The sequence below is a fragment of the Mastacembelus armatus genome, chromosome 5 (genome assembly GCF_900324485.2).
Source record: "Mastacembelus armatus chromosome 5, fMasArm1.2, whole genome shotgun sequence".
Classification (NCBI taxonomy): domain Eukaryota; kingdom Metazoa; phylum Chordata; class Actinopteri; order Synbranchiformes; family Mastacembelidae; genus Mastacembelus; species Mastacembelus armatus.
Window position 1 is genome coordinate 28,559,868 of NC_046637.1, and position 27,765 is coordinate 28,587,632.

Sequence of the window (27,765 nt, forward strand, 5' to 3'; positions counted from 1 at the left end):
TTTGCATCTATAGCTGCAACCTCAGGACATCTGCTATTTAAAATTCATCATCGAATTTTATTTTCAGGTAAATGCAGTTTTGTAATTTGTAATTTAATCATTTGTTTTCATTTTTCAGCTGAGACAAACACTCGCATTCACACCTGTGGGCAATTTAGAGTCACCAATTAAACTAACCCCAACCTGCATGTCTTTGGACTGTGGGAGAACTCTGTAGTACCTCGAGAAAACCCAGCTAGGCCTCTGTCAGAAGGGGTTTTAAACCCAGAATCTTGGCGTGAAGCACCAGTGCTAACCACTGCTCCACCGTGCATGTGACAAACATCCAAATATAAAAATACAAAGACAGCTCCTGCCAATGACAGACGGCTCATTCTCCAGACAGAAGGACTTAAAGGCTGAATTCTGAGCAAACTGGATTAGACTGACATTTGCATCACCAGAGCCATGCTGATGGTGCATTTAAAGACACAATAAAAGTTGTTTTAGTTTAGTTTTGCAAAATGCTGTTTAAGTGGTTTTGAAAATAACAGAAAGAGCCGTCAAAGTTTGTTTAGTATTACACATATAACTGACAGGCACAAATCCATTTCTTTTTAACTGTAGATATTGGTGAAAAGAGAATCAATCCAAGCCTGGCCAATGAATCAGCATTTACTGTGCCGACAGGTAGGCTTTCTATACATTCAAGTCAATTCATTTATATGTATAGCACCAATCACAATACAAATCAGCTCAGGGCACTTTACAAAACAAAAAAACCCAACAACCCTTATGAGCAGCAACTTGGGGACAGTGGAAGGAAAACTTCCCTTAAAAGGAAGAAAAAACCTCCAGCAGAACCGGCTCGGGAGTTTTGGGGCGGCCATCTGGCCTCGACCGGTTGGGGGGGTGAGTGGATAGAGCAGAGGAAAAGAACAGCAAAACAATAAACAACAAATAGACCACTGCAAGTTTGAGTGGGACCAGTAACTGCACTCAGTGATATACAGCTCCAGGACCAGGGACACCTGCAGAAGGTACAGAGAGAACAGAGAGAGAGGGAGAGAGAGAGGGAGAGAGAGAGCACGAGGTTAGTGACATTCAATGGTGGAATATCCATGTGAGGGGGAGGAGAGGACCAGAACATCATAACGTCATATGACATGTGACATCTAAACAGCAATCCAGAACATCATCATGCTTCATGTCTGAAATATATATACATATGTGTTTCTGTGGTTTTGTTCATCAGGTGAGACTGTCAGCAGGTCTGTTGCTCCCACGTCTGTAACACCTGTGGAAGCAGCATCAGGTAACAAACTGATCAATGTGATTTGAGCTGACATTGACACACACACACACACACACACACACACACACACACACATACTGCAGTATGTGGGGTCAGTCTCTCAGCCATGTTTATCTGGGCTCCCTGTTCAATTTTGCCTTTTGTTTTCCTTCCTGAAAATAAATGAAACAGAGCAGTCCTTTGCAGAAGCGAGCAGAGCCCTCTTGCCTGAGGAGGAAGATACATATCTATATCTCTACCGTCTGTGTTGTGCTATTTGTAGCACGGTGGCTCCGAGACCTCAGTGCGCTGCAAAAAGAGAAAACACAACCAAATGCAGGAACACACATCAAACAGCACAGACAGTTGCTGGTGCCTGTGGAAACAGGCTAACAGTTAGCAAAGTGCTAACACTAACGTTAAGCCGGGCGCACACTGTGGGATTTTGGCCCTGATTTGGTCGTCTAAGATAAATTTTGAAAATCCTAAAAGATTCCTATAGTCCTGGGCTAAAATCTGTAGACTTTGTTCGCTGGTTTGACATGTTCACCCACGGCTGATTTACGGCCACTATGATCAGTTTTTTCCTCCGATGAAATTCTGGCAGTGTCAGAACATTTCAGGCACTTTCCTGCAATGTGACTGTCAAACCAAGAACCAGCAGGAGCCAAACCTGATGACGCAATCAGCATGACTACTTCAAACCAACTCAGGGAAAATGTCTAAATGAGTCAGGTGGAAAGTACAGCAAGAACAGAAACTTATTGATTTATGGAGGGAAAACCAGCTGCTACCATTTGAGGCCCACTGTGGTAACCCTAACCCTAAACCATGGACCGATGACTTAACTCTGGACGAGTCTTGACTGTCGTACAGTCTGACATTATGACAGCTGAGATCCTACAGTGAGACACGGGGGTCATGTTCCTACAGTCTGACTAGCAACAATCGTAAAGGACTATTAGACATCGCCCAGTGTGCTCCTGGCATTAGGTTAGCAGCAGATATTTACAATGGAAAGTAAAGAAAACGTCCGTTACATCATTTCCACCCCACAATTACCTGACTGATACTTCCTTTCTCCTGTTTGTGCATATTTTCACTCCTTTGTCGTAACAGATGCTTTTCCTCACACAGAGAAAATGATATGGAAGATTGGAGCAGTTGTGACTCTGTGTCCCCTCTTGCTTGGATTGACATTTCTCTTCAGTCGGAGCAGGATTGGTGAGGATTTGTATGTTACTCTCAACAAAGTTGAATTGATTTAATTGTTTATCAGTTGATGGACTTAGTTTCACATACTAAGATATAAAAGCTTAACTGCTGCATCCAGTATTTCCATGCTATTAAGGGTTATAACTGATTTCTGTAATATCCCCTTTTTTATTTCTGCATTTTCTAGAAAAATGTGTCTCCAAGAGGTAAGAAGTCTAATCTCTCAAATATCCTCAGGTAAACTTACCAGTGTCTCTCATTGCTTCGTTGCTCTGGTTCTCATTCATAGGTTCATTTTTTCCGTTTGGCAGCTGCTCACTTTGCTCCTCGCTGCCTTTGAGTAGCTTCAGCTGCAGTTTAAGGCAGAATTTCTGGTTCATTGTATTTTCTATAAATAATAGCATAGATCTATAGCTTGTGCTAATGTCGCACACTCCTCTTCCTGTGTAGATACATGGGCAAACACCTCACATATGCAAACAAACCGACTTTCAGCAAGAAAGTGATTCTTGTAACAATCATATTTATTTGGAAAACTGCAAGAGGCTCATGCATCTTTTTGTGATATATGTTATTTAGTGTGATCCTCATTTCACCAAATACCCAAGTCACAGATGGCAAATGCAAAGCCAGGATGACCCATAGACATGGGAAATTCATCAGGTTGAAGTAAACTGAAACCATCTTTATGGAGACTCTGTGATAAAGATCTTTGAGAAATCATTTAAAAAATCCAAACATCAGTGATTATTCTTTTGGGAAACAAACAAAAACTGTAGACACAGAGAATTCAGAGATCATTATCATTCATCGCAGTAAATTCAGCAAATTTACTTATTTCAGTAATTTCTATAAGAAGCATAAAGGGAGCAGGAGGGGAGCTACAGAAGCATGAAGGTAGTGACATAAAGGAACTGGCACATCAGTAATACAGTACATTTATTTTGAAATCGGTTTTTTCCCCGATTAGATCAGAGGGCAAAGTCACTGGTATCTCAAAATGTAAGTTCCTCACTGCAGCAATGATGCAATGAAATTTGACAGATTTATTCTGTGTATTTCATTTACAGTTGTTAAAACAATGAATTGTGCTTTCTGTTTTAGATGACAGGGTGTCTATGGTAAGTCCCAAAATATTCGCCTTCATATAGTGATTGTTCTGTTTGGCTGCTCTCACACTCTGTTCCTCTAACTTTGCAATAAATTAAATGCAGGCTGGATATGATGAAACCTACAGTATCGTCTCCTATGAATGTGACAATGGTGAGCTGCTTTTCTCTCTTTGAATGCAGTTTAATGTTTTTATGTAGTTTAGGGAGCAGGTCTACCCTCATGATCGCTGTGATAAAAATGTAATAAAAACAGATGCATTCATTCATTTGGCATTTCTCACCAATGGTCATTGTTTTTCATTATTCCATTAATTATTCTGTCAGAGTGGCCAAAAAAGTTATAAATGGGTTTTCAATACATTATGTTAACAGATCAATAATGGAAGAGATGAAACTATTTGTTTTTATAGTGATCATCTAAAAATGACTTTTTAATTTTGTTGTCACATAATATTTTATTTTTACATAACAAGTGGAAAACTGCATCATCAGTCCAGTCAAAAGTCATAGGACGCTGTTGTAAAGTGGCACAAATGTGGAGGACACTGAACAAATGAAATACTGATCAAGTGCGTGATGAATGAGTAATACTGGTTCAATGCAATAAGGGCCACACATCATACAGATGGACCTTTTGGTCTCTTCCTTCACCAGACACTGTCTGGTCAGACTGTCCTTGTAGTTCTCTACAAAGACCAAAGTTTTAAGTTGTGTGTCTCAAACACCTCAAATAATATCCGCCGTGAGACAGGTCAGACATGGCAACACAGCTAGACTGAGACACGCTAAATAAACTGATGATATGTCGTCCATGTAAGCCCCATCAGCTTAATCCTAAACAAACATAAGCAAATACAATAATTACTGTGTGCGCCTCTTGAACCAAGTGCAGAAGAAGCTATTTTGGGCCACATTCTCACATCTGTCTCATTTCTGACCCGTAACGCCACAGTTCTGCCTCTTGACAAAGCTCTGGTTGTGTGATATGCACATAATTAAACTTCATATGAAGATTAACTTTCTTACAAACACTGTTTTAAAGGTACATGCATACATTAGAATCAAATTTCACATCAACATTATTTTCAGTCTCATTTAAGACGTGTTTTAAATAAATAAACTGCCATATGAACTCAATCAATAATTTACATCATTTACACTCCAGTCATGTCTCTTTCTTTGTTTTCACAGAGTAACAGCTGCCCTGACACACAGGACTCCAAGTCACTTTTAAACCCACATGATTTCTTATGATTTTCTTCCCTTATCATTCAGAAACTGCTTATATTGTTGTCCCAACAGAAAAATGAATAAAGACTGAATTTACATCTGAATATAAAATGTGTTTCATGTGTCGTACTACGTTCCAGCCAGCATGTGCATGTGGGCTCCATAAGGGTTAAGTTGGGGCTGCAAATATGGGTCCTAAGGTTTCCATGGTGGCCCCGCCTGTATTTGCCCATATGGGTTCAAGTGAGTTCTTGTGGGGCCCAACTGGTTGACTTACTTGAGACCTATGTATGCCCCCAAATACAGCCCAGACTTTACCCTCGTTATGACTTTATATAACCAAAAACATTGTACACAACTATTTAAGAAATAAATTAATCTCAAATGTTTAGTTTCAGGTTTATATTCAGTGGTTTGTTCTTTAAACACACAAGTTTGTTTCCCAAGAGGAGAGATGCACCTATTTTCTACACAACATGAAGTGAAAACCATGTACAAATATAACCCACAATGACACCATGAAATAACCAATGAGACACAATCATGAGCAATTTCATTCAGAAGTTTTTAAAGGAGATTTACAGTCTTGTGTTGTGTTGCAGCATATTTTGGGGAAATGAAGTAAAATGTGTGTGTGTGTGTGTGTGCGTGCGTGTGTGTGTGTGTGTGTGTGTGTTAGGCATCTGAGTTTGTGTATTTGCTATTAAGTAGAAAGCTGAAACAGAAGCCACAACAGAGATCATGAACAATGTTCCTGTATCTTCAAGGTGCGTCTAAACTAAATATATATGCAGTCACACTTTAAACAGAACATGAAGTGTGTGTATTTCTGTTTTAGCTAGTTCATTTGGGGTGCTTACCGTTTGTGACAAACATATGTATTGTTGTGCATACTGTGGTTTTCCTGAGAGCAGGTTCTGCAAAATGACACCCATGTAAGTTGGTGCAGTCGAACATGTGACTGTCTCCTTTAGAGGGCTCTGGACAGTCTCAGTTCACAGCTTCATCATGACTGGACACCTGTTGTTTGGCTTCCTCATGTGTAAGTTCAACTTTCTATAGATTTTGTCATTTTTAGTTGATGGATTGTGACAAACGAATGTATGTTCACATGTAAAATCAATATATAATGCCAGCCCATTATCAATCATTGCTTAGGATTTTTTTCTTCTCTTGGCTGGTGATGTTACATGTATGTTCTATATTTTGTTAACATTATTAATAATAGTTATAAATACATTTGTTTGACATTTTGTGTTTTCAACAGCTTGTTTTTCTGAAACTGAAGGCCAAGGTCAGTCTCTTTCATGTCCAGCTGAACTGTATTTCAGTTATTAGTTTGACTGATCTTACACATGATTTGGTTTTAAACTTCATGTTTTGTCCATTTCTTCTCCAGTCAGTCACATCTCCCCTTCAGGAGTATTATTGTCATATAGTATGTGCTTATACATGCAACTATTATAGGTGTTTGATACAACATATGTTTATCTGTGAAATCTTCAGCTGTTCCTCCACCTAAACTGGCAGTGAGTCCACTGGTGATCGCAGGGACAGACTCAGTCACAGTGAACTGTCAGACTCCATCGTCTGTGTCTCAGTGTTATTTCTACATTGGGAGGGAAAATCCTGCCAAACGCTTCTCCTGTCTGCAGACACTGACAGGGACTGAGCTGCTGTTGATGTCACGTCAGAGCTCACCTGCTGAGGTTGAAGTGACATGTTTTTACCTTGATATCTATCAGTCTCCACAGAGTAACATGGCCTCTATCACCATAGGAAGTGAGTAAATATTACTGCTCTGTGCTATTGTTGGGCTTTAACTACAGTATCAGTACAAACAACAATGTGGTTTTAAAATAAACCATGGGAACAGTTTTTGCATCTATAGCTGCAACTTCAGGACATCTACTATTTAAAATTCATCATCAAAGTTTATTTTCAGGTAAATGCAGTTTTGCAATTTGTAATTTAATCATTTGTTTTCATTTTTCAGCTGTTCCTCCATCTGAACTGGCAGTGAGTCCACTGGTGATCAGAGAGACAGACTCAGTCACAGTGAACTGTCAGACTCCATCGTCTGTGTCTCAGTGTTATTTCTACATTGGGAGGGAAACTCCTGCCCAAAGCTTCTCCTGTCTGCAGACACTGACAGGGACTGAGCTGCTGTTGATGTCACGTCAGAGCTCACCTGCTGAGGTTGAAGTCACATGTTATTACACTATAGAGCACAGAGGACGACAGTATCAGTCTCCTCCCAGTGACACATCCTCCATCACCGTACACAGTGAGTGACTGTTTTCCTCTGACTTGACATGACCTACGATGACACACACATTATAAATCAGAAAGTTAAATGTTTATTATGAACCATGGTAACAGGTCTGACAGTAGGACATCAGTGACTGACAATTGTATTTAATGAATTATTGTTAATTTATTCCAGGTCAAATACCAGAGGTGAGTTTTCAACAGGTTGATAGTGACCTATTTATCTTCACCTGCTTTCTGCCTGGATCTGCTCATGATGATACAAGATGCAACCTGTACTTTGGAGAAGCACGTCGTCCAGTGGTAATAACGACCATCTGGAAGAAAAGGACTTCAGCAACCAAACAGCGTTTCTGCCAGTTTAGTTTCACAATTTTAGATTTGCAGACACATCTCCAGTCAGTTAAACAAGAGGATGCCAGCTGTGATTACAGTTTAGGAAATGAACCCAACTCTTTGTCTCCTCGTAGTGAAAGATACAGCTTGACTGGTAAGTCCCAGAAGACCTGGGTCTATATTGACTCTATTTTATGGGACACAGGCAGCACTGCTTGTGAAATTATCAAGTTTTTTTTTTTAACATTTTTAAAATCGCAGTTGGTTTGTAGACAATCCCTGTTGATATTGGCTGAGAGCTGGGGCACACCCTTGACAGTCTATCACAAGGCTGTAAATAGAGACAAACACTCGCATTCACACCTGAGGGCAATTTAGAGTCACCAATTAAACTAACCCCAACCTGCATGTCTTTGGACTGTGGGAGAACTCTGTAGTACCTCGAGAAAACCCAGCTAGGCCTCTGTCAGAAGGGGTTTTAAACCCAGAATCTTGGCGTGAAGCACCAGTGCTAACCACTGCTCCACCGTGCATGTGACAAACATCCAAATATAAAAATACAAAGACAGCTCCTGCCAATGACAGACAGCTCATTCTCCAGACAGAAGGACTTAAAGGCTGAATTCTGAGCAAACTGGATTAGACTGACATTTGCATCACCAGAGCCATGCTGATGGTGCATTTAAAGACACAATAAAAGTTGTTTTAGTTTAGTTTAGCAAAATGCTGTTTAAGTGGTTTTGAAAATAACAGAAAGAGCCGTCAAAGTTTGTTTTAGTATACACATATAACTGACAGGCACAAATCCATTTCTTTTTACTGTAGATATTGTGGAAAGAGAATCAATCCAAGCCTCCATGAATTCAGCATTTACTGTGACCACAGGTAGGACTTTCTATACATTCAATTCAATTCAATTTTATATGTATAGCACCAAATCACAATACAAATCATCTCAGGGCACTTTACAAAACCAAAAAAACCCAACAAATCCCTTATGAGCAGCACTTGGTGACAGTGGAGAGGAAAAACTCCCTTTAACGGAAGAAAAAACCTCCAGCAGAACCGGGCTCAGTTTGGGCGGCCATCTGCCTCGACCGGTTGGGGTGAGTGGATAGAGCAGAGAGAAAAGAACAGCAACAATAAACAACAAATAGACACTGCAGGTTGGTGGGACCAGTAACTGCACATCGGTGATATACAGCTCCAGGACCAGGGACACCTGCAGAAGGTACAGAGAGAACAGAGGGAGAGAGAGAGGGAGAGAGAGAGGGAGAGAGAGAGCACAATGTTAGTGACATTCAATGGTGGAATATACATGTGAGGGGGAGGAGACGACCAGAACATCATAACGTCATATGACATGTGACATCTAAACAGCAATCCAGAACATCATCATGCTTCATGTCTGAAATATATATACATATGTGTTTCTGTGGTTTTGTTCATCAGGTGTGACTGTCAGCAGGTCTGTTGCTCCCACGTCTGTAACACCTGTGGAAGCAGCATCAGGTAACAAACTGATCAATGTGATTTGAGCTGACATTGACACACACACACACACACACACACACACACACACACATACACATACTGCAGTATGTGGGGTCAGTCTCTCAGCCATGTTTATCTGGGCTCCCTGTTCAATTTTGCCTTTTGTTTTCCTTCCTGAAAATAAATGAAACAGAGCAGTCCTTTGCAGAAGCGAGCAGAGCCCTCTTGCCTGAGGAGGAAGATACATATCTATATCTCTACCGTCTGTGTTGTGCTATTTGTAGCACGGTGGCTCCGAGACCTCAGTGCGCTGCAAAAAGAGAAAACACAACCAAATGCAGGAACACACATCAAACAGCACAGACAGTTGCTGGTGCCTGTGGAAACAGGCTAACAGTTAGCAAAGTGCTAACACTAACGTTAAGCCGGGCGCACACTGTGGGATTTTGGCCCTGATTTGGTCGTCTAAGATAAATTTTGAAAATCCTAAAAGATTCCTATAGTCCTGGGCTAAAATCTGTAGACTTTGTTCGCTGGTTTGACATGTTCACCCACGGCTGATTTACGGCCACTATGATCAGTTTTTTCCTCCGATGAAATTCTGGCAGTGTCAGAACATTTCAGGCACTTTCCTGCAATGTGACTGTCAAACCAAGAACCAGCAGGAGCCAAACCTGATGACGCAATCAGCATGACTACTTCAAACCAACTCAGGGAAAATGTCTAAATGAGTCAGGTGGAAAGTACAGCAAGAACAGAAACTTATTGATTTATGGAGGGAAAACCAGCTGCTACCATTTGAGGCCCACTGTGGTAACCCTAACCCTAAACCATGGACCGATGACTTAACTCTGGACGAGTCTTGACTGTCGTACAGTCTGACATTATGACAGCTGAGATCCTACAGTGAGACACGGGGGTCATGTTCCTACAGTCTGACTAGCAACAATCGTAAAGGACTATTAGACATCGCCCAGTGTGCTCCTGGCATTAGGTTAGCAGCAGATATTTACAATGGAAAGTAAAGAAAACGTCCGTTACATCATTTCCACCCCACAATTACCTGACTGATACTTCCTTTCTCCTGTTTGTGCATATTTTCACTCCTTTGTCGTAACAGATGCTTTTCCTCACACAGAGAAAATGATATGGAAGATTGGAGCAGTTGTGACTCTGTGTCCCCTCTTGCTTGGATTGACATTTCTCTTCAGTCGGAGCAGGATTGGTGAGGATTTGTATGTTACTCTCAACAAAGTTGAATTGATTTAATTGTTTATCAGTTGATGGACTTAGTTTCACATACTAAGATATAAAAGCTTAACTGCTGCATCCAGTATTTCCATGCTATTAAGGGTTATAACTGATTTCTGTAATATCCCCTTTTTTATTTCTGCATTTTCTAGAAAAATGTGTCTCCAAGAGGTAAGAAGTCTAATCTCTCAAATATCCTCAGGTAAACTTACCAGTGTCTCTCATTGCTTCGTTGCTCTGGTTCTCATTCATAGGTTCATTTTTTCCGTTTGGCAGCTGCTCACTTTGCTCCTCGCTGCCTTTGAGTAGCTTCAGCTGCAGTTTAAGGCAGAATTTCTGGTTCATTGTATTTTCTATAAATAATAGCATAGATCTATAGCTTGTGCTAATGTCGCACACTCCTCTTCCTGTGTAGATACATGGGCAAACACCTCACATATGCAAACAAACCGACTTTCAGCAAGAAAGTGATTCTTGTAACAATCATATTTATTTGGAAAACTGCAAGAGGCTCATGCATCTTTTTGTGATATATGTTATTTAGTGTGATCCTCATTTCACCAAATACCCAAGTCACAGATGGCAAATGCAAAGCCAGGATGACCCATAGACATGGGAAATTCATCAGGTTCATCAGTGATTATTCTTTTGGGAAACAAACAAAAACTGTAGACACAGAGAATTCAGAGATCATTATCATTCATCGCAGTAAATTCAGCAAATTTACTTATTTCAGTAATTTCTATAAGAAGCATAAAGGGAGCAGGAGGGGAGCTACAGAAGCATGAAGGTAGTGACATAAAGGAACTGGCACATCAGTAATACAGTACATTTATTTTGAAATCTGTTTTTTCCCCGATTAGATCAGAGGGCAAAGTCACTGGTATCTCAAAATGTAAGTTCCTCACTGCAGCAATGATGCAATGAAATTTGACAGATTTATTCTGTGTATTTCATTTACAGTTGTTAAAACAATGAATTGTGCTTTCTGTTTTAGATGACAGGGTGTCTATGGTAAGTCCCAAAATATTCGCCTTCATATAGTGATTGTTCTGTTTGGCTGCTCTCACACTCTGTTCCTCTAACTTTGCAATAAATTAAATGCAGGCTGGATATGATGAAACCTACAGTATCGTCTCCTATGAATGTGACAATGGTGAGCTGCTTTTCTCTCTTTGAATGCAGTTTAATGTTTTTATGTAGTTTAGGGAGCAGGTCTACCCTCATGATCGCTGTGATAAAAATGTAATAAAAACAGATGCATTCATTCATTTGGCATTTCTCACCAATGGTCATTGTTTTTCATTATTCCATTAATTATTCTGTCAGAGTGGCCAAAAAAGTTATAAATGGGTTTTCAATACATTATGTTAACAGATCAATAATGGAAGAGATGAAACTATTTGTTTTTATAGTGATCATCTAAAAATGACTTTTTAATTTTGTTGTCACATAATATTTTATTTTTACATAACAAGTGGAAAACTGCATCATCAGTCCAGTCAAAAGTCATAGGACGCTGTTGTAAAGTGGCACAAATGTGGAGGACACTGAACAAATGAAATACTGATCAAGTGCGTGATGAATGAGTAATACTGGTTCAATGCAATAAGGGCCACACATCATACAGATGGACCTTTTGGTCTCTTCCTTCACCAGACACTGTCTGGTCAGACTGTCCTTGTAGTTCTCTACAAAGACCAAAGTTTTAAGTTGTGTGTCTCAAACACCTCAAATAATATCCGCCGTGAGACAGGTCAGACATGGCAACACAGCTAGACTGAGACACGCTAAATAAACTGATGATATGTCGTCCATGTAAGCCCCATCAGCTTAATCCTAAACAAACATAAGCAAATACAATAATTACTGTGTGCGCCTCTTGAACCAAGTGCGGAAGAAGCTATTTTGGGCCACATTCTCACATCTGTCTCATTTCTGACCCGTAACGCCACAGTTCTGCCTCTTGACAAAGCTCTGGTTGTGTGATATGCACATAATTAAACTTCATATGAAGATTAACTTTCTTACAAACACTGTTTTAAAGGTACATGCATACATTAGAATCAAATTTCACATCAACATTATTTTCAGTCTCATTTAAGACGTGTTTTAAATAAATAAACTGCCATATGAACTCAATCAATAATTTACATCATTTACACTCCAGTCATGTCTCTTTCTTTGTTTTCACAGAGTAACAGCTGCCCTGACACACAGGACTCCAAGTCACTTTTAAATCCACATGATTTTTTATGATTTTCTTCCCTTATCATTCAGAAACTGCTTATATTGTTGTCCCAACAGAAAAATGAATAAAGACTGAATTTACATCTGAATATAAAATGTGTTTCATGTGTCGTACTACGTTCCAGCCAGCATGTGCATGTGGGCTCCATAAGGGTTAAGTTGGGGCTGCAAATATGGGTCCTAAGGTTTCCATGGTGGCCCCGCCTGTATTTGCCCATATGGGTTCAAGTGAGTTCTTGTGGGGCCCAACTGGTTGACTTACTTGAGACCTATGTATGCCCCCAAATACAGCCCAGACTTTACCCTCGTTATGACTTTATATAACCAAAAACATTGTACACAACTATTTAAGAAATAAATTAATCTCAAATGTTTAGTTTCAGGTTTATATTCAGTGGTTTGTTCTTTAAACACACAAGTTTGTTTCCCAAGAGGAGAGATGCACCTATTTTCTACACAACATGAAGTGAAAACCATGTACAAATATAACCCACAATGACACCATGAAATAACCAATGAGACACAATCATGAGCAATTTCATTCAGAAGTTTTTAAAGGAGATTTACAGTCTTGTGTTGTGTTGCAGCATATTTTGGGGAAATGAAGTAAAATGTGTGTGTGTGTGTGCGTGCGTGTGCGTGCGTGTGTGTGTGTGTGTGTGTGTGTGTTAGGCATCTGAGTTTGTGTATTTGCTATTAAGTAGAAAGCTGAAACAGAAGCCACAACAGAGATCATGAACAATGTTCCTGTATCTTCAAGGTGCGTCTAAACTAAATATATATGCAGTCACACTTTAAACAGAACATGAAGTGTGTGTATTTCTGTTTTAGCTAGTTCATTTGGGGTGCTTACCGTTTGTGACAAACATATGTATTGTTGTGCATACTGTGGTTTTCCTGAGAGCAGGTTCTGCAAAATGACACCCATGTAAGTTGGTGCAGTCGAACATGTGACTGTCTCCTTTAGAGGGCTCTGGACAGTCTCAGTTCACAGCTTCATCATGACTGGACACCTGTTGTTTGGCTTCCTCATGTGTAAGTTCAACTTTCTATAGATTTTGTCATTTTTAGTTGATGGATTGTGACAAACGAATGTATGTTCACATGTAAAATCAATATATAATGCCAGCCCATTATCAATCATTGCTTAGGATTTTTTTCTTCTCTTGGCTGGTGATGTTACATGTATGTTCTATATTTTGTTAACATTATTAATAATAGTTATAAATACATTTGTTTGACATTTTGTGTTTTCAACAGCTTGTTTTTCTGAAACTGAAGGCCAAGGTCAGTCTCTTTCATGTCCAGCTGAACTGTATTTCACTGTTATTAGTTTGACTGATCTTACACATGATTTGGTTTTAAACTTCATGTTTTGTCCATTTCTTCTCCAGTCAGTCACATCTCCCCTTCAGGAGTATTACTGTCATATAGTATGTGCTTATACATGCAACTATTATAGGTGTTTGATACAACATATGTTTATCTGTGAAATCTTCAGCTGTTCCTCCACCTAAACTGGCAGTGAGTCCACTGGTGATCGCAGGGACAGACTCAGTCACAGTGAACTGTCAGACTCCATCGTCTGTGTCTCAGTGTTATTTCTACATTGGGAGGGAAAATCCTGCCCAAAGCTTCTCCTGTCTGCAGACACTGACAGGGACTGAGCTGCTGTTGATGTCACGTCAGAGCTCACCTGCTGAGGTTGAAGTCACATGTTTTTACCTTGATATCGATCAGTCTCCACAGAGTAACATGGCCTCTATCACCATAGGAAGTGAGTAAATATTACTGCTCTGTGCTATTGTTGGGCTTTAACTACAGTATCAGTACAAACAACAATGTGGTTTTAAAATAAACCATGGGAACAGTTTTTGCATCTATAGCTGCAACCTCAGGACATCTACTATTTAAAATTCATCATCAAATTTTATTTTCAGGTAAATGCAGTTTTGCAATTTGTAATTTAATCATTTGTTTTCATTTTTCAGCTGTGCCTCCACCTAAACTGGCAGTGAGTCCACTGGTGATCAGAGAGACAGACTCAGTCACAGTGAACTGTCAGACTCCATCGTCTGTGTCTCAGTGTTATTTCTACATTGGGAGGGAAAATCCTGCCCAAAGCTTCTCCTGCCTGCAGACACTGACAGGGACTGAGCTGCTGTTGATGTCACGTCAGAGCTCACCTGCTGAGGTTGAAGTGACATGTTTTTACCTTGATATCGATCAGTCTCCACAGAGTAACATGGCCTCTATCACCATAGGAAGTGAGTAAATATTACTGCTCTGTGCTATTGTTGGGCTTTAACTACAGTATCAGTACAAACAACAATGTGGTTTTAAAATAAACCATGGGAACAGTTTTTGCATCTATAGCTGCAACTTCAGGACATCTACTATTTAAAATTCATCATCAAATTTTATTTTCAGGTAAATGCAGTTTTGCAATTTGTAATTTAATCATTTGTTTTCATTTTTCAGTTCCTCCACCTGAACTGGCAGTGAGTCCACTGGTGATCAGAGAGACAGACTCAGTCACAGTGAACTGTCAGACTCCATCGTCTGTGTCTCAGTGTTATTTCTACATTGGGAGGGAAAATCCTGCCCAAAGCTTCTCCTGCCTGCAGACACTGACAGGGACTGAGCTGCTGTTGATGTCACGTCAGAGCTCACCTGCTGAGGTTGAAGTCACATGTTTTTACCTTGATATCTATCAGTCTCCACAGAGTAACATGGCCTCTATCACCATAGGAAGTGAGTAAATATTACTGCTCTGTGCTATTGTTGGGCTTTAACTACAGTATCAGTACAAACAACAATGTGGTTTTAAAATAAACCATGGGAACAGTTTTTGCATCTATAGCTGCAACCTCAGGACATCTACTATTTAAAATTCATCATCAAATTTTATTTTCAGGTAAATGCAGTTTTGCAATTTGTAATTTAATCATTTGTTTTCATTTTTCAGTTCCTCCACCTAAACTGGCAGTGAGTCCACTGGTGATCACAGGGACAGACTCAGTCACAGTGAACTGTCAGACTCCATCGTCTGTGTCTCAGTGTTATTTCTACATTGGGAGGGAAAATCCTGCCCAAAGCTTCTCCTGTCTGCAGACACTGACAGGGACTGAGCTGCTGTTGATGTCAGGTCGGAGCTCACCTGCTGAGGTTGAAGTGACATGTTATTACACTATAGAGCACAGAGGACGACAGTATCAGTCTCCTCCCAGTGACACATCCTCCATCACCGTACACAGTGAGTGACTGTTTTCCTCTGACTTGACATGACCTACGATGACACACACATTATAAATCAGAAAGTTAAATGTTTATTATGAACCATGGTAACAGGTCTGACAGTAGGACATCAGTGACTGACAATTGTATTTAATGAATTATTGTTAATTTATTCCAGGTCAAATACCAGAGGTGAGTTTTCAACAGGTTGATAGTGACCTATTTATCTTCACCTGCTTTCTGCCTGGATCTGCTCATGATGATACAAGATGCAACCTGTACTTTGGAGAAGCACGTCGTCCAGTGGTAATAACGACCATCTGGAAGAAAAGGACTTCAGCAACCAAACAGCGTTTCTGCCAGTTTATTTTCACAAGTTCAGATTTGCAGACACATCTCCAGTCAGTTAAACAAGAGGATGCCAGCTGTGATTACAGTTTGGGAAATGAACCCAACTCTTTGTCTCCTCGTAGTGAAAGATACAGCTTGACTGGTAAGTCCCATTAGACCTGGGTCTATATTGACTCTATTTTATGGGACACAGGCAGCACTGCTTGTGAAATTATCAAGTTTTTTTTTTTTACATTTTTAAAATCGCAGTTGGTTTGTAGACAATCCCTGTTGATATTGGCTGAGAGCTGGGGCACACCCTTGACAGTCTATCACAAGGCTGTAAATAGAGACAAACACTCGCATTCACACCTGAGGGCAATTTAGAGTCACCAATTAAACTAACCCCAACCTGCATGTCTTTGGACTGTGGGAGAACTCTGTAGTACCTCGAGAAAACCCAGCTAGGCCTCTGTCAGAAGGGGTTTTAAACCCAGAATCTTGGCGTGAAGCACCAGTGCTAACCACTGCTCCACCGTGCATGTGACAAACATCCAAATATAAAAATACAAAGACAGCTCCTGCCAATGACAGACGGCTCATTCTCCAGACAGAAGGACTTAAAGGCTGAATTCTGAGCAAACTGGATTAGACTGACATTTGCATCACCAGAGCCATGCTGATGGTGCATTTAAAGACACAATAAAAGTTGTTTTAGTTTAGTTTAGCAAAATGCTGTTTAAGTGGTTTTGAAAATAACAGAAAGAGCCGTCAAAGTTTGTTTTAGTATACACATATAACTGACAGGCACAAATCCATTTCTTTTTACTGTAGATATTGTGGAAAGAGAATCAATCAAAGCCTCCATGAATTCAGCATTTACTGTGACCCCAGGTAGGACTTTCTATACATCTAAACAGCAATCCAGAACATCATCATGCTTCATGTCTGAAATATATATACATATGTGTTTCTGTGGTTTTGTTCATCAGGTGAGACTGTCAGCAGGTCTGTTGCTCCCACGTCTGTAACACCTGTGGAAGCAGCATCAGGTAACAAACTGATCAATGTGATTTGAGCTGACATTGATTAATGACAAATGATTCAAATATATTGCACATTTAAAGACACAATAAAAGTTGTTTTAGTTTAGTTTAGCAAAATGCTGTTTAAGTGGTTTTGAAAATAACAGAAAGAGCCGTCAAAGTTTGTTTTAGTATACACATATAACTGACAGGCACAAATCCATTTCTTTTTACTGTAGATATTGTGGAAAGAGAATCAATCCAAGCCTCCATGAATTCAGCATTTACTGTGACCACAGGTAGGACTTTCTATACATTCAATTCAATTCAGTTTTATATGTATAGCACCAAATCACAATACAAATCATCTCAGGGCACTTTACAAAACCAAAAAAACCCAACAAATCCCTTATGAGCAGCACTTGGTGACAGTGGAGAGGAAAAACTCCCTTTAACGGAAGAAAAAACCTCCAGCAGAACCGGGCTCAGTTTGGGCGGCCATCTGCCTCGACCGGTTGGGGTGAGTGGATAGAGGAGAGAGAAAAGAACAGCAACAATAAACAACAAATAGACACTGCAGGTTGGTGGGACCAGTAACTGCACATCAGTGATATACAGCTCCAGGACCAGGGACACCTGCAGAAGGTACAGAGAGAACAGAGGGAGAGAGAGAGGGAGAGAGAGAGGGAGAGAGAGAGCACAATGTTAGTGACATTCAATGGTGGAATATACATGTGAGGGGGAGGAGACGACCAGAACATCATAACGTCATATGACATGTGACATCTAAACAGCAATCCAGAACATCATCATGCTTCATGTCTGAAATATATATACATATGTGTTTCTGTGGTTTTGTTCATCAGGTGAGATTGTCAGCAGGTCTGTTGCTCCCACGTCTGTAACACCTGTGGAAGCAGCATCAGGTAACAAACTGATCAATGTGATTTGAGCTGACATTGATTAATGACAAATGATTCAAATATATTGCACATTTAAAGACACAATAAAAGTTGTTTTAGTTTAGTTTAGCAAAATGCTGTTTAAGTGGTTTTGAAAATAACAGAAAGAGCCGTCAAAGTTTGTTTTAGTATACACATATAACTGACAGGCACAAATCCATTTCTTTTTACTGTAGATATTGTGGAAAGAGAATCAATCCAAGCCTCCACGAATTCAGCATTTACTGTGACCACAGGTAGGACTTTCTATACATTCAATTCAATTCAATTTTATATGTATAGCACCAAATCACAATACAAATCATCTCAGGGCACTTTACAAAACCAAAAAAACCCAACAAATCCCTTATGAGCAGCACTTGGTGACAGTGGAGAGAAAAAACTCCCTTTAACGGAAGAAAAAACCTCCAGCAGAACCGGGCTCAGTTTGGGCGGCCATCTGCCTCGACCGGTTGGGGTGAGTGGATAGAGGAGAGAGAAAAGAACAGCAACAATAAACAACAAATAGACACTGCAAGTTGGTGGGACCAGTAACTGCACATCAGTGATAAACAGCTCCAGGACCAGGGACACCTGCAGAAGGTACAGAGAGAACAGAGAGAGAGGGAGAGAGAGAGGGAGAGAGAGAGGGAGAGAGAGAGGGAGAGAGAGAGCACAATGTTAGTGACATTCAATGGTGGAATATACATGTGAGGGGGAGGAGAGGACCAGAACATCATAACGTCATATGACATGTGACATCTAAACAGCAATCCAGAACATCATCATGCTTCATGTCTGAAATATATATACATATGTGTTTCTGTGGTTTTGTTCATCAGGTGTGACTGTCAGCAGGTCTGTTGCTCCCACGTCTGTAACACCTGTGGAAGCAGCATCAGGTAACAAACTGATCAATGTGATTTGAGCTGACATTGATTAATGACAAATGATTCAAATATCAAATTCAAATATCTGTCTGATGGATCAAATGATCACACAAAAACACTCCCACACTTTTATACACACAAGAAGTTGACAGATCCAAAATCATCTTCTGTTATTGTAGATATTGTGGAAAAAGAGTCAAGCACAACACAGACTTTGCTGACATTTACCACAGGTATGACAGGCTGTACATTTCAAGTCAAATTTTATTTTTACATCTGAATATCACAGCTCACACAATTGTCTTTTCTATCAGATGTGACTGTCAGCAGGCCTCCAGCTTCCACTCCTTTGACTCCTGTAACATCAGGTAATATAATTACAGATATATGAAATTTAAATAATCACAAATTATATTTGTTACTGTTTTTAAATGCGTTTTTTCACATTGGTAGTTTTATTTCTGCTTCTTTTACAGCAGTGAAACCAACATCAGGTGACACGATCACAGAGGGTAGTTCAATGATAACTCCATTTGCTTTATTATTAGATTTATATCAGCTGTAAAGCAATATGCGGTGTGCCATACAAAAGAAGAAATACTGCAAATAGCTGATTTTGTGTTAGATGTTACGCTGACATTTGTTTGTGGTTTCCAAAACAGAAACCAAGAAAACATGGATGTGGAAGTTGGTAGTTGTGACTGCTTTTGGAGTAGGTGTGGGTGTCGTCCTACTGGGACTCACACTTCTCTGCACCAAAAGAACTGGTGAGAACTGTGTCAGTCTATGCACAGTAAAGCTTAAATATATATTCCAAAGTTTTAGAACTTCAGAATCTAAAATATTCCCATTCCCATTAAATCAGTGTTTTACTACATTGGCTGTAATTGTGAGACATATTATCAGTTTGAGAATGTACAAAGTCAGAAGAAAATAACACTAAATTTACTAATGTAGACAGACCCCATAGTTTGTTCTAGTTTGCATCGCAAAGGTCATAAAATATTATTTCTATTAATCAAGAACAAGACTGTTTAAAACAAATGGAGCTAATAGAGATAGAGCTAGATGTGCCTGTTTGAATATTTCCTAGTGTCACTTTATAACATTTGCTTATTATGCACCTCTATACATGTGGCTGGAGGTTGCTGGTGTCACGCTGCTGTGAATGAACCAATGATTGTGAAGTGTATCAGAAACAGCTGATATCACTAAGCCAATATATATAGACAACATCTGTCAACATCTGTCTCTCTCTTTTTTCAGAAGGAAGTTCGTACAAGAGGTAATAAATCATTTTTTAAAACCTTTCACCCTTTCAGTGACAGCAGCTCATGGCAGCAGGACATTAGTTGTTGAATCAGCTCATTCCCTCCCCCCCCTAAAATGTTATGACACCCTGGGATCTAATCTAGTGACCACGTCAGCCAAAGAGGTGTGAGGGGGAGAAACATGTCCCTCTGGGTATTATGTGGATTGTCGTGCAGTGTTTTCTGCTTTCTTGTGTAAAGAGGACACGTTTTTTTATTAAACCCTTTTTTGTATTTCTTTATAGGAAACAGGACAATGTTCCTGGTAATGTACTAACATCCCTGTTATTCATTCATACTGCATACAAAATGTTGTACATTTATGTTTTTGTCATCCTCTGCACTGAGGCGTGATTTGCTTTCTGTTCCAGATGAGCTGATGTGCATGAAAAGTATGGATAATGGGAGACTGGTAATTAAAAACAATCTGTCACATGTAACATTCACATACTCTAAAATAATCAAACATTTGATCAGATGATCAGAACCCTAACCCTTGCAGTGAATAAACGTGGAAGGTTATTCATGATTTCCTCTCACTTCCTACTCTCCTCTTTCTTGTTATCTTAAGATACTTGCAGGTAACGATGAAGGCTACGCTGAGATCACTTCAGTACCTGGTGCTAACTTTTCTACCAGTGAGCTGCTTTTTCCTTACTAATATTTCCATGTATTGTATGAAGTATGAAGTGTATGACGTGTACTGTAGTTGACGAATATATCAAATTATATAACCTTTTATAATTATACAGTGAACTAGACATCACAATATTAACATTAATATAAACTATGTTTACTGTTTAATCACTTATTATAATTATTTAAATTTAGGGCAGCACAGTACAATTCTTCACCAGGCTTTTTTTATTTACAGGAACATGTTGACCTTTCATGTCTGTCTGCTCTTGTTTTATTCAGAAATACATTACAATGCCAAACCTGAACAGAAAGTGTCATTTCACTGTCTGGGTCTTGTTCTTACTTGCAGATTGTGAGATGTTGAACAGTCAGGAGCCTCAAAGTGATGATGTAAGTGTGACATAAAGCACAGTGTTGAATGTTTGCTATATGAGTTATTGATGTAATAGGCTCTTACAGTAGGTTTGTTTCTCTTTCAGTTGGAGATATATCATGTGTACGCCACAATCTCTGAGGAGCCAACTGCATCAGACTTGACAGACATGGTCTACAGCACCCTGGAGGCACAATGAAACTTGTCTAAGGAAACAGAAAGTAGAAAGTCCAAACTGCTGATTTCAAACCACATGTAGTTATTAAACTTGTTTTTATGATGCATTTTATGATGTAAAAGGGAGCGACATATATATGGGTGGTTTCTTTCCGACTCTTTGCTCATCACTTGGGGAGTGCCCCAAGGCGGGGTCCTCGGCCATCTCTTGTTTTTGCTTGTATATTAATGACGTAAAAGCTGCTTTGACACATAGATATGGTCTGGTCTATCTTTTTTGGATCACTTAGGTTAAGAAAGATATCTGTCTGGGACATTAAGATTGATGTTATGATTGGTGGTGCTTGGTTTACATAAAATGTGAAACACAACCTTGAAGATTGTAGCAGTAAAGTTTTGAGGTTTCATCCTCAGGCTTGAGCCATGGACATATGTTATGGAAATCTGTTTCTGATTGGATGCTGTACATTAAGGATTGGAGGAAAGGACGTTTCATATCTCTAAAAACATGATTCCAGGCTCGTCTGACCTTGCTTCATTTCCTTTTGTCTGTGTTTTGTCTGCAAGAAGGTTCCTTGTCTGAAACCCATCAGGGGCCTTTCTGCGTGGAGTCTGCATGTTCTCCCTGTGCTTGTGTGGGTTTTCTCCAGGTACTCTGGTTTCCTCCCACAGTCCAAAAACATGTATGTCAGGTTGATTGGTGACTCTAAATTGCCCATAGGAGTGAGTGTGAGTGTGTGAGGTTGTTTGTCTCTATGTGGCCCTGTGATGGACTGGGGACCTGTCCAGGGTGGACCCCTGCCTTTCACCCAAAGAGAGCTGGGATAGGCTCCAGCAGGTCCCTGGGACCCTGGTTAGGACTAAGGGGGTACAGATGATGTGATGTGGATGGGTAGAATAGGCTCTGTCCCAGTTCAAGTGCTTCATCCTTCGAAGGATGCAGACTGCGTTGCCAGAGCTCATGAGAGAAACAAGCAACCAGGCCTATGAAAACAAACACAAAACAAGTGTAATTTATCAAAAAACAAAAAAGCTTCAGAACAATGACCACAAGAGGGAGGGCTAGACTAAACTCAGCTTTAAATCAAATTATAGACTGTTGTACGAAGTACGTACACAGTAAACCTAAGCCTAAACGAGATGGTCCAGTCTACTGAGGACTTCCTGTTTGCGTCACCAACTGTTCCTGTGAAGCTCCTCTTCTGTTGTCTTGCTCACAGCTGTGTTAATTTAATCGTTAACAATGGAGCCAGAAATTCAGTTCTTCTTATTTTATATTGTTTTGGAAGAAATTAGATGCTTCGCCATCAGTTAGTTTACTAAAGTAATAGCATTTTAATTAGTTGTATTTTCACGTCCTTGTTGCTCGTATGTCCGTTTTTTGTCCCTTCCATTTTCGCAAAGAATGTTGGGATATGTTGGGCCTGCAAAGGATTTCCTGTGGAAAAAAGACTGCATTTGTTTATTTTTTATTTTATTAAGTTTTTTTTTTTAGTATTTGGTGTTTTAGCTGAGATAGTAGAACATATGGTCAGATAATGTGTATTGTAAAACAAAAGAAAACTAAGTTCCTTATACCTGTGAGTAGTTGTATAAATTAAAATGGAGCTCAGCTGGAAAATATAATTTGAAAAATGCATTGGGCCAAAAAAAACAGAGGCTCAAATAAATGTGAAATTATATAGGATCCTATTGTAGTTTTTTTTTTTTTTTAAATAATAAATAATTCTTACTTGGACCATTGATGTGCACTTTTGATCCCCTAACTGCACCTCTTTATTTACAGTATTCTGCCATGTCAGACAGGCCCCAGTGTTGTAATTTAGAAAAACAAGTAAAATAAAAAATGTAAAAGACTACACGACGAAGAGCTTGTTTTTTCTGACCTGGCAATGTAATAAATTTGATCTAAATATACAGTAGCACAACACTGAACGATAAATTTTATCAAATGTGTGTTTTTCAGTGGCCTGTCTGTTTGTGTGGTTCACTTTTTGTGCTTGCTGTGGTTTTCCTGAGAGCAAGTGCCACAAAACCACGTCTATGCAGGAGAAAGTGCATGTACAGGATTCAGTCAGACCAGTGCAGGTACATTATTCAGCTCCATCATGGCTCAGCACCTGCTGTTAGTCGTCCTCATGTGTAAGTTAAACCTCGTCTTTCTATGTTGATGTGGGCTGGTACGCACCATGAGAGGGGCATTTTATTTCTGATTAACATGGAATGTCATTGCATTATGTGTTGTTATCAGTGTGTTTATTACACTTTGACATCAGGTTGACAGAAGCTCAACATTAGTAGTTTAAATCTTAAGTTGTTGCATTAATTTCCCTTTTTAACACATTTTTTCTTCAACAGATTCGTTTTCTAAAATCAAAGCACAAGGTCAGACTTGATTATTGTCATCACTGTGTGGGCAGTTTAGTGAAGTTTGCTATGACTATTTTGTAAATGTATGTATATATACACAGAACATATTAGTTTGCTGTTCTTAATGTTGTTTTACTATTAGTAATACTAGTAAATATGAAATCTAACATATTTACCTTTATATCTTCAGCTGTTCCTCCACCTAAACTGGCAGTGAGTCCACTGGTGATCACAGGGACAGACTCAGTCACAGTGAACTGTCAGACTCCATCGTCTGTGTCTCAGTGTTATTTCTACATTGGGAGGGAAAATCCTGCCCAAACGCTTCTCCTGTCTGCAGACACTGACAGGGACTGAGCTGCTGTTGATGTCACGTCAGAGCTCACCTGCTGAGGTTGAAGTGACATGTTTTTACCTTGATATCTATCAGTCTCCACAGAGTAACATGGCCTCTATCACCATAGGAAGTGAGTAAATATTACTGCTCTGTGCTATTGTTGGGCTTTAACTACAGTATCAGTACAAACAACAATGTGGTTTTAAAATAAACCATGGGAACAGTTTTTGCATCTATAGCTGCAACCTCAGGACATCTACTATTTAAAATTCATCATCAAATTTTATTTTCAGGTAAATGCAGTTTTGCAATTTGTAATTTAATCATTTGTTTTCATTTTTCAGTTGTTCCTCCATCTAAACTGGCAGTGAGTCCACTGGTGATCAGAGAGACAGACTCAGTCACAGTGAACTGTCAGACTCCATCGTCTGTGTCTCAGTGTTATTTCTACATTGGGAGGGAAAATCCTGCCAAACGCTTCTCCTGTCTGCAGACACTGACAGGGACTGAGCTGCTGTTGATGTCAGGTCGGAGCTCACCTGCTGAGGTTGAAGTCACATGTTTTTACCTTGATATCTATCAGTCTCCACAGAGTAACATGGCCTCTATCACCATAGAAAGTGAGTAATTATTACTGCTCTGTGCTATTGTTGGGCTTTAACACCATCAAAACCAGACTCAGGTGGCACATTTATTTTGGAACATTTGGAGTAACAATCTTTTTTATTATTCTTTAATATTTATCTTTTGTGTCTTCAAGAATCAGTTACTGAAGTGACTATTAAAGCATCTACAGGTACTCTGGCCACTGCTTATAAAACTACTCCTCCAGGTGAGGCTCTTACTGGTAAGATTAAAATAAGATGTAAATGTGTGTATTTATTTATTAGGTCTCATTGTTCATGAGCCTAGCACCACAGTTGGTTTAATTCCTGAGACAGCAAAAATTCTTGACACATATCTGAAGGTTTTTTACATTTAAAGTACTGTACATTTTAATACAGTGTTTTTATTCATTGCAGATGTCTTGACTTACTGGTGTACCAGTACTGTAAATGCCATTTTTGTACTGCAGGAAGTGAAAATGACGTTTGTTTGTGACATTTGTTGTTCCAAAACAGAGATGCACATACAGAAGTTGCTGGTATTGGCAACAGGTGTTGGCGTAACTGTGGGTGTTGTCTTACTGGGAATGGGACTTTTCTGCACCAAAAGGGGAAGTGGTAAGAATTGTATTGATGTATGTGTCCAATAAGAGTTGACCTTTCCAATAATATTTTTATTGATTGCCTCTAGATATTAAAAACAGCAATTCATAAGCTCAAGAGCTTATTTGTAAAAAAATCAAACTAGGATAGTTTATATGGAGTAAAGCTCATGGGAGCTATAGCCAATAAACCCGACCACAACATTATCATAATAATCATTAAAGTTTGTTAATGTTAGTTATTAATTGCCTTTTCAATGATTTTTCTTTTTTGTATTTTCAGAAAACCATTTTTACAAGAGGTAAGAAAAGATCCTTGTGGTCAGAACAGCATCTTTTAAGGTCGCTGCTATTGATCTATAACTGTGTGTGAATAATTGAATAAGACCCAAATATATATATATATATATGATTATAAAGGAGGGATTGACAGGAACGTGCTACTGCTGTAGTGTTTGAGAAGGAGGAGTGACAGATTCAAAAGGAGTCCTGAGATTAGAGTGCACTGATATGATGAGTTAGGAAGGGGAAGAGGTTGAAGGAGACAGACGAGAAATGTAGAGGAGATAGAAAAGTAGAGTTTGAAGTAGAGAGAGTGAAATTGAACAGACTGACAGGAGGGTGGGTGGTAGATGAGGGTGATCAGGGCATGAAGCAACAGCTGCATCTCTGAGGGGAGGTAAGGATCGACAGGTAGCAGAGGTGTTCAGGTAAAGACATGTATTTCTTTGTATATTACAGGAACATCCATTTCCCTACTGTTCACTCTGCTTTCTTAATGAAACTTTCCCACTTTGCTTCCTCATAGATCCCAAGCCAGTGTTGCTGGTAATGTAAACATCACAGTCTAATTCATTCATACACTGAATTAATATTTCCTTCTGCTTTCAGCATGTTTTACCTTCTGTTTCAGATGAGTTCAGGTCCATGAGAACTTCAGCCCAGGCAGAATCGGTGATTAATAAACTTTGTTGTCAGATTTAACATTTACATTTTCTAAAATAGTCCAGCATCTCCTCAAAGTGAATTACTGTGTGGAAAGTCCTTCATAGATCCCACTAACACCCTCCTCTTTTCTCCTCTTATCACGTGAGTCACCTGATGAAGGCTATAATTTTATCAGCTATGTACCTGGTGCTGACTGCCCTACTGGTGAGGGCCTTTTTCTCTTCTTGATTCTAGTACAGAACAGAAAATAGTTACTGTAGATGTTCATAGTGTCTGTAAAGAAATATAGTAGTGCCTACAGTAGTATGACTCAAATTATTAATTTAATCAGCTTTAAATAATAATGTCACTGAACAAGCAAAGCATTCAATTTCATTGTTTGCTTGTTGTTCTTACGATTCACCTAAAAAGCTACAACAACAATAAACATGATTTTACTTTGTTCACATTAGCACTTGTTGCACCAAAGAACATGTTTTTAGTAATAATTAGGTGACACTCATCTTGTCATTGCCTCTTACATGCAGGTTCTGAGAAATTGAACAGACAAGCGTCTCAAAAAGAAGATGTAAGCGAGGCATAAAGCACATTATTGAACATAATTGCTAGGTCTGTGTTTTAGATTGAAACACTTCATTTCTTTCTAGTCTGACGTTTACCACCTGTACGCCACCATCGCCGAGGAGCCAGCTGCAGCAGCCATGACAGACATGTTGTACAACACCATGCAGGCACATTGAAAAACAAACGTTTTTACAGACAGAGATGCCTGTATGTAATCATCGTACAGCATTTTATACATTGAAGAGCAAACAGCAGCACCAACAGAAGACATTGTCTGTATCAGCACAACCCAAACGTCTGCATAGTTCATTTGCTTTTTCCACACTATATATTCCTGGCAACACAGCCATAACAAGTGAAAACTGTTTTTGTAATTTTTCTTAAAATATCTTTTTTTGTAAAGATTATTTAATTATTGTCTTTAGCATTTTTTATATATTTTTTTATAGTTTATAATTCGCTCCTTTGAAAGAGTGTGAGACCCACGTACACAAATATTTTCTCTTTCCTGTAAACCCACTGAGAGTATCCAGTTCTGCACAAATGCAATACTGGATACTCTGATAATAACATTATAAATGTGCATTTGGTCAGGCGTAGTACATGTCCTTCTGCTTTCTTGTTAAAGGTGAGTAAAAAAGTAAACCTCTTTCAAAACAGAAACATGGATATGGAACTTAATAATTGTGATGGCTGGTTTCAGCTGTTCTTAGGAAGGTGAGCAGTATGTGTACGGTGTTTTTTATATATTAAACTCTGCATCTGTTTATTTTTTGTATGTGTGTTAATGCATACTGTTTAATCTCTCCTCCCTATTAAACTATTTTAACAGCCTCTTTTTATGAAATGTGCATGTATCTTTAAGGAGTTTTCACAATCATCGCATTTTGACATTAGCACTTTAGTGTAACTTTGTGAGTGTGACACAAAAAGAGCTGTGTCGGTGTGTGAAAGACTCTGGCTCGTGGAGTACTCACATTTTGAC

At 39.2% G+C, this 27,765-nt stretch overlaps 2 protein-coding genes and 2 long non-coding RNA genes across 5 annotated transcripts; all 4 read left to right on the forward strand.

Annotated features, from left to right (window-relative positions):
- Positions 1-1,250: 1,250 nt before the first annotated feature.
- On the forward strand, positions 1,251-4,841 carry LOC113130174 (uncharacterized). The gene is made up of 7 exons (XR_003295665.1): positions 1,251-1,294; positions 2,411-2,497; positions 2,676-2,694; positions 3,459-3,490; positions 3,593-3,609; positions 3,703-3,751; positions 4,792-4,841. It is a non-coding gene; the product is annotated as an uncharacterized LOC113130174 (long non-coding RNA).
- A 668-nt stretch (positions 4,842-5,509) lies between these two features.
- LOC113130132 (uncharacterized) lies at positions 5,510-21,609 on the forward strand. Of its 2 annotated transcripts, XM_026306480.1 has the most exons (25): positions 5,510-5,597; positions 5,745-5,872; positions 6,098-6,124; positions 6,337-6,612; positions 6,827-7,029; positions 14,627-14,699; positions 14,914-15,186; positions 15,401-15,688; positions 15,848-16,162; positions 16,834-16,893; positions 16,992-17,051; positions 17,264-17,323; positions 17,891-17,950; positions 18,163-18,222; positions 18,808-18,867; positions 19,035-19,088; positions 19,170-19,223; positions 19,332-19,367; positions 19,518-19,622; positions 20,122-20,140; positions 20,411-20,430; positions 20,537-20,577; positions 20,737-20,803; positions 21,154-21,194; positions 21,284-21,609. In XM_026306480.1, exons 2-25 carry the CDS (start codon positions 5,839-5,841, stop codon positions 21,374-21,376), a joined length of 2,379 nt encoding a protein of 792 aa, XP_026162265.1. In that variant the 5' UTR covers positions 5,510-5,597; positions 5,745-5,838; the 3' UTR covers positions 21,377-21,609. The 2 variants fall into 2 exon arrangements, with proteins under 2 accessions (XP_026162265.1, XP_033181087.1); XM_033325196.1 differs by lacking the exon at positions 5,510-5,597 and having other exon boundaries at positions 5,722-5,872.
- A 523-nt stretch (positions 21,610-22,132) lies between these two features.
- Positions 22,133-24,048, forward strand: LOC113130175 (uncharacterized). The gene is made up of 3 exons (XR_003295666.1): positions 22,133-23,496; positions 23,713-23,739; positions 23,915-24,048. It is a non-coding gene; the product is annotated as an uncharacterized LOC113130175 (long non-coding RNA).
- On the forward strand, positions 24,048-27,608 carry LOC113130155 (uncharacterized). Its single transcript, XM_026306524.1, has 10 exons — positions 24,048-24,191; positions 24,406-24,681; positions 24,822-24,893; positions 25,183-25,284; positions 25,552-25,570; positions 26,077-26,096; positions 26,182-26,222; positions 26,363-26,420; positions 26,744-26,784; positions 26,864-27,608. Exons 1-10 carry the CDS (start codon positions 24,092-24,094, stop codon positions 26,954-26,956), a joined length of 822 nt encoding a protein of 273 aa, XP_026162309.1. The 5' UTR covers positions 24,048-24,091; the 3' UTR covers positions 26,957-27,608.
- Positions 27,609-27,765: the final 157 nt, after the last annotated feature.

Coding starts and splice junctions, on each gene's coding strand:
- LOC113130132 (XM_026306480.1), top strand. CDS start 5,839: ATGACTGGACACCTGTTGTTTGGCTTCCTCATGT. Junction 19,368..19,517: donor AGGTGACACGATCACAGAGG/GTAGTTCAATGA, acceptor TTTCCAAAACAG/AAACCAAGAAAACATGGATG. Junction 20,431..20,536: donor GAAACAGGACAATGTTCCTG/GTAATGTACTAA, acceptor TTTCTGTTCCAG/ATGAGCTGATGTGCATGAAA.
- LOC113130155 (XM_026306524.1), top strand. CDS start 24,092: ATGTCACGTCAGAGCTCACCTGCTGAGGTTGAAGTGACATGTTTTTAC. Junction 24,894..25,182: donor TTATAAAACTACTCCTCCAG/GTGAGGCTCTTA, acceptor GTTCCAAAACAG/AGATGCACATACAGAAGTTG. Junction 26,785..26,863: donor AAGCGTCTCAAAAAGAAGAT/GTAAGCGAGGCA, acceptor ATTTCTTTCTAG/TCTGACGTTTACCACCTGTA.